Consider the following 6,851-nt stretch of genomic DNA (forward strand, 5'->3'; position numbering starts at 1 on the left):
CACCATGAGACAGGCTTCCTGTGGGCAGAGTTGAAATCCAATCCCTCTCCCTCTTGGCTTAGCATTCAGTAGATGCTCCACGAATGCCTCACTGCATCTACAAATGGCCAGTCGCTTCTGATTCTATTACGTTTATTAAATAGTGGGTTTCCACACATGGCTTTTTAAATAATCCAGGCAGGGGAAGGAGGGAGAGGAAGATACAGTTGGAGCTCCCCTCCCCAATACATAAGTATTTACATTTCAGCAACTGGACAATCCTGGCTCAGAAGGAGGCAGCAAGAATCCAAAAAAGGGAGAGGGTGGGGCCCCAGGAGAACAAACAATAAGACTTATTTCCCCCCCAGCCCCCCCCCAAATCCACCCCATCCTAGTGGACTCTAGTAGTGTCCATCTCCCACTCCTTCCCAAATAATTAAAGTTGGGTTCTCCTCACCAGAATAAGAGCACTTGGGATAACAGAGTAGGTCCCCTCACCAAAAAAAAAAAAAAAAAAAAAGAATAAAGGAAAGTAAAAAGAGCCCTGGGATAACAATAGGGCATTACCTCTCCCAGAACAAGCAATCCTGGGCTGAGGTAGGCAAGCAGCTTGACTGAATATGGGACCCTAGGCTATGGGAAAGGGTTCCTTTGCTAAAATAAGAGCTGCTGGGTGGGGTATTGGAAGGAAAGCACCCTTGCCCAAGTTAAGAGCATTTGAACTAAGTTTGTGTGGTGGCAGCAGGAGATGCCAGTATATGGGGTTACTACTCATCAGAATAAGAGTCCTGGGGGCTCAGAATGGAAATAACTTCAACGAAATAAACATCCTTAGCAAAATGAGAAGCAAGGAAGGACCCCCTCCAGAATAAGAGAGCATACGTTCTGGGAGGAAGGCTCCTTAACAGGATTGGGATGGGGACTGGGAAAACTTGGCTTATGTCTTCTGACCCCTGATCCCCAATCTCTGACCCTAGTTAACACTGGATTTTTAATGACCTGTAAAACCAGATCAACAGATACCCATCTATCCCTGTGGCATGACCATAACCATGGGATGGCTATTCCAACTAGTGGGGACCCTGGCCAGGACTAGGGCAGTAGGGACCAAGCCAAAGGGGTGGAACCCCCTTTGGGGGTATTGAGGGGTGCATCCTCCGCTGGTGGTGTCTGCATCCACGGGTCCAGCAGAATCTCCTCCAGTGAGGGTCGGGCAGAGGGTTTGGGAGCCAGGCACCGGCGGATTAGGGCACAACAATCTGCAGATCAGAAGCACACAGGAGATTAGCAGTCACTTGGGGGTACTGGTCCCTGGAGGGATGGAGACTGGTGGTCTAGAGCCAGTGAGAGGCTTACCTGGCGAGACATGGGCAGGGAAGTGGAGCTCAGCCTCCAGAATCTCCTGATCTCTCTCAAAGGGAATGTCCCCACATACCATGTCATACAGGAGAATACCCAGTGACCAGACAGTAGCTGGGAGTGCATGGTACTGGTGACGAGAGATCCACTCTGGGGGGCTGTACACCCGTGTCCCTGCATGCAAGCCAGAGGTTAGAGCATTCTCTGATAATGCCCTTCTCCCACCCTCCCCTCCCCAGGAAATGTGGTCCCTTCAACAGGATGAAGCAAACTCACTATATAAGAGTCCCCTCAACCAGAATAGAAGCTCTTTAAATATAACAGCAGGGTCTCACCACCAGAAAAAGAGCACTTAAGATAACAGCAGAGTCCCCTCAACAAAGTAAAAGCACTTAAAAGTTATAGTAGGACCTCCTTACCAAAAAAAAGAAGACTCAGGATAATAATAAGATCCCCTCAGCAGAATAAGATCCCAAAACAAGATCAGGGTACTGTCAGAAGATGGACTTTACTGATGGACTCTACTAGAGGGCAAGGCTTGAAAGTCTAATATTAAAAACCAAGAACCTTATAGAGGTGCACTATAGATCAAGGGTTACAGGATACCTCAGCTCTGGGGGCCAAAGATCAAGAGGCCAAAAAGGTAAATGATGAAATCTCTCCACAGAGATTTAGGAAAGCCTTACCATCAAAGTCAGTGTAGGGTTCATCATGAAGCAGGGCGCCAGAACCAAAATCGATGAGTTTGGCACAGCCCCGGCGGAGGTCCATCAGGATGTTCTCATCCTTGATGTCACGATGGACAACTCCACGGGCATGGCAGTGCCGAACAGCTGCCACTACCTGGGCAAAGAGGCAGCGGCTTCGACCTTCGCCCAACGGGCCCTGCTCTGTGATATAGTCAAAGAGATCCTGGGCGGGCAGAGGCCGCTCAAGGACCAGCATGAAGCCCTCGGGTGTCTCAAACCAGTCAAGCAGGCGGATCACACCAGGGTGTCCACCACCTGCACCCACCTTCCATAGCAGTGCCACTTCCAGTGGGCATGTGCCTGAGTCTGACTGTTAGGGGAAGCAGGGAGAGAAAAGAGAACACAGATGTCAGGCTGGCAACTTTTGACTTCCCACCTGAACTTAAATCATAGTCCCCCTTCAGCCTCCTGACTGTGTGACCTTGAGCAACCCACCTCCTTCCCTGGGCCTGTATTCTCACCTTTTTAAAAAATTTTATTTATTTATTTTTGTGGGGGAGGTAATTAGGGGATTGAACCCAGGACCTCCTGCATGCTAAGCATGTGCTCTACCACTTGAGCTATACCCTCCCCGTTTCCTCATCTTAAGGGCTCAAACTCTCACAGTCATTGGAAAGGTGATTCAAGCCAAAAGCCTATACACATCTGCCAAGTAATAGGAGCTCAGTAAATATTTAAAGAATAAATCGAAGTGGTTCTTAACAAAGGGCCTTCAGCAGAAGAAGCAACTGATGAACACTATTATGTAATAATTTATCTGTTTTGTTCACTGACATCTAAAAGAAATTAGACTAGTGCCTTACACATAGTAGGTGTGAATAAATGTTAAATAGATGAAAGCACTTTATAGCACAGGGTCTCACACAGACTTAGCACTCAATAAATACTATTATTGTGTAATGGTTTGTTTTGTTCGCCGACATAGCTCAAGCACTAAAACAATGCCTGGTAACAGGGTAAGGTTCAATACATATTTGTTAAGCAGGTGAAAGCAATTAGTAGAAAAGGACTAGCATAAAAAGAGCTCTCAATAAATGTAATATTTTGCCAAGTGCCAAGAATTGTGCCTGGCACATTCTAAGTGCTCAATATACATTTTGTTAAATAGCTGGAAGTAATTAATTGCAAAGGAACTGGCACAAAGAACTAAATAATGTTATCATGTGATAATTTCGTCCCTGTCACCAAGCACCTAGAACCGTGTTGAATGAAGTACTCAGTGGGGCTTGGAACACAGTAAGCTTTTATGATAAAGCAAGGTCTGTGACATACAGTCGGTGTTCAATGAAAGGCATAAATGTTACTGGCCACAAAACCCGTCCCACTTTAGAAGCCCTGCATGGGCACAGGGCCTGCCAGAAGCAGCCTCCTGTCTGAGATTAGAGCCCTCTACCGGCGAGTCCGAGGACTAGCACAGCTGCGGACAGGTTTTCTCACGGTGATGAAAATTCCGGTACTGCGCAGGCGCACCTTCTCCCTCTGGGTCCCACAGCCTGCGCAGGCGCAGTCTCCCCAGAGCCCGCCAGGGGGCGCTCCCGCCCCTACAACTTGCCCAGACCCGCCCTGTTGTCCGTTAGCGCTCTAACGGCAGAAGAGAAGCAGCCGCCGTCACCATGGCAACCAGTGACCTCTGCCCCTCTTTCCTCACCAGCATGCCCTGCGGGCAGCCCCTGAGGCAGTGTTTGGAGGGAGGATGAGAAAGGAGGGTGGGAGGGGAGAATCCAGGGCTCTGGGGGAACTGGGGTGAGTCAGAACTGTATGGAGGTGTGGATGTCACCACAGGGGAGTAAACATGGGCTGGTAGGAGTGTTCTTCTCACCGTTACAGGGCCCAGGGAGCCATACAAACCATAGAAAGGCGAAATCCATCATCAGAGATGGCGTCGCCAGGTCAAAAAGGACTCCAAAGATACTCACCAAGGGGGACCAGCCCAGCACACGATTCCGGGGGATCACCTTGATGGCCACCTGAAGAGGCGGGCTGAGGTGAGGGGGCCAGCAGATGACCCCCAGACCCCTCCCAGTCTCGACCCAACCACCCCACACCACAACCCAAAAATTAGCTCTAGCTTCTCCCCTGCCCTCCAAGTCCCCAGAACCAAGTAGACCTCTCCCACCATCTTTGGCTCGGGTTCTCCCTTCTCAGGTTTCAGGATTCCTCACTTCAGGTATTGGGTTCTAAATTTTCTAACACCTCAAGCTCCCGATCTTCCCATCCAGCCCCAGGACACCTCAAATCTGTACCAGTGAGGTTCTGGTCCTCACAACCCACCCTGGACACCTGCCTCCAAAATCTCCCAAATCTCAGCTCTGGGTCCCTACGTTCTCACACATATATACTCTCCTGGATCCCAAGGTCTAGAGTCCTCATGACCACCCCCCCGCCTTAGTCTCACACACAGGACCTCCGGAATCGTTGCCCTGAAACCCCCTTCTCCCTCACATACCCACCTGGACCGTCGCACGCGCCCGCGCGCGCGCGCGCCCGCGCCCGCTCCCTCAGACACCCCCAGCAACCCGGATCCTGGTCCTCATGACCCTACCACACGCACATTGTAGGCTCATTCCCTCGTCAATTAGCATCCCAGCCCCGGGACTCCTACCCCCGCCACACACACAACTGGCCGTCCCAAGACCCTTGTGGTGGATACCTGGAGTCGGTCTGTGACGCGATGTCCTGCGAAGACGGTGCCGAAGCCCCCTTTACCCAGGAGGGGGCCGAGTCGGTACTCGGCCTCGAACGCTTCTCGATCCTTGCCTCCTACGCAGGCGGAGGCGAGGAAGTCAGGGTGGTGGCGTGCTGAGGCGGCCGCGACCCCCTCTCCCTCCCCCCGCGCCGCCCTCAACCACTTCAGCCCGCCCGGCCTGGTCGCGGTAGCGGAGCCTCTCTCACCTGGCGGCGGCGTGGGGGTCATGGGGGCCACCGGGAGCCCCTGAAGAGGCTTAGTCAACATGGAGGAGGAGCTGCGTAGATTGAGCCCGCTTAGCCCACAGGGCGTGGACGCCCGGGGTAGCGAGGCAGGGGAGCCAGGACTGGGGGGCGCCAGGGTGGAAGGTGAGGAAATTGGTGGCCCAGAAGCGCCGGCAAACAGCGCAATGTTAAGATTCGCCGCGCGCGCCAGCCCCGACGCTACTGAGACGGGGCACGCGCCTCCCGAGAGAGTCGCCCCGGGCGACGGCCCCGCCCATCCGGACGCGGCACCTGCTGTACCCCAGCCAATCGGAGCCCGTCCTTATTTGCATACCACCCTCAACGTTTCAAGTACCCCCTTATGCAAATACATGCCCGAATCTTCCGCGGGGGCGGGGTCTGCATGCAAATAAGGAGGGCGCGCGCGAAGAGGAAACTGGTTATGGGAATCCCTCTCGCAGCAACCGCGTTTTTGTTTTGGTTGTTGCTTGGGGTTGTTTTTATATATGTGTGTATATGCATATATAAACTTAAAAAAAAACTGCACCGCCTAGGAAGTTGGCTTACTTCCGCTGCTTCGAGATTAGCGCGGAGATAACGCCAGGCCTGGCTTCTAAGAATCCGGGCCTGTGGCTATCCAGGACCCTGTCTCCGAAGGGTGCTCCTCATACCAGTACGAATCCTCCAGGCAACTGGCGGCCTCCGCCCGGAAACCAAGGATCCTGCAAGAACCTGCTCAGCCTTCGTGGGGGGTGGCTAACCTCCCTGACCACCACCGCGGGGAAAGCACTGGTCAAAAGCAGCGTTCCCAAGCCCGGAGGCCACGGCCTGTGGGGTGTTTTGGGGGCCCTTAACCTAGACAGACTTGGCTAGACCTGGCTGTGAGCCCAGTCAGCAGGTCTAGAATCTGGAATGGCGGGGGGTGGGGAGGTGGTTCTTCGGTATAGGAGCAAGTCAGAGTGGTGGTGGCTGGAGGAGGGGGTGCTTCCAGATGAGAGAGAGAGGGACTGAGGGAGCTCAGAGAGGTGGTAAAATACCTCAGGCACAAACTTGGGGGAAAAACAGGCCTCGTGCTGCAGAAAGAGACATGCACTCCAAAGACACACACAGAAGTACCATGAGAGAAGTACACAAACGTGTACCACCAGACACATTCACGTGATTTTGTCCTAGACACACATGCAGACATGCACTGTCACACAGAGACTGACATCCACTGTCAGGCAGGCAGGCTGCCAGAAAGAGAGTTATGTCCCAGAGACACACTGGCACTCCAGAGATTCACAGACCTACACTGCCATGTGACAAGGACACAGAAATGTTCTGACACACCGCCAAAACTTGTCACAAAGATACTGGCACCATCAGACATGCACTGTCACAGAAAGACTTGTACTGAGAAATGAGACCCAGAGTCTGTCACAGGAAGACACACAGATGCTCCAGAGACACACATGCACTGCTCCAAAGGCAGACATACACTTAGGTGATAAGAGCCACAGATAGGCAGTGCCACAAAAACAGACTTGGATAGACCCAGTCACAGATACATAACACAGCAGACATGCAGCATTGTTGCTGTAACTGTCCAGAAATAGCTACCCAGAATCTGTCACAGGAATACAAGCGGACATCCATCCCATCAGAAAGAAACCACAGATGCACTGTCACAGACAGACCCACGCAGACATGCACTTGTCTCAGAAACAGACACAGACTGTCAGAGATAGAGTCCCACACTCAGTCACCATCTGACACACCTGGAAACAAGCCCTCATCTCACACAAACGACTAGAGAAAGACACTTTGTGAGATGCGCATGAAGACTTGGGACTCACTGCAGTCTCTCTCACA

At 52.3% G+C, this 6,851-nt stretch overlaps 1 protein-coding gene across 1 annotated transcript; it reads right to left on the bottom strand.

Moving 5' to 3' along the window:
- Positions 1-115: 115 nt before the first annotated feature.
- PIM2 (Pim-2 proto-oncogene, serine/threonine kinase) lies at positions 116-5,327 on the bottom strand. Its single transcript, XM_032474837.1, has 6 exons — positions 4,980-5,327; positions 4,738-4,847; positions 4,004-4,054; positions 2,025-2,397; positions 1,336-1,512; positions 116-1,238 (listed from the first exon to the last, which is right to left on the bottom strand). Exons 1-6 carry the CDS (start codon positions 5,038-5,040, stop codon positions 1,072-1,074), a joined length of 939 nt encoding a protein of 312 aa, XP_032330728.1. The 5' UTR covers positions 5,041-5,327; the 3' UTR covers positions 116-1,071.
- Positions 5,328-6,851: the final 1,524 nt, after the last annotated feature.

Source organism: Camelus ferus, chromosome X (genome assembly GCF_009834535.1).
Source record: "Camelus ferus isolate YT-003-E chromosome X, BCGSAC_Cfer_1.0, whole genome shotgun sequence".
Lineage (NCBI taxonomy): Eukaryota > Metazoa > Chordata > Mammalia > Artiodactyla > Camelidae > Camelus > Camelus ferus.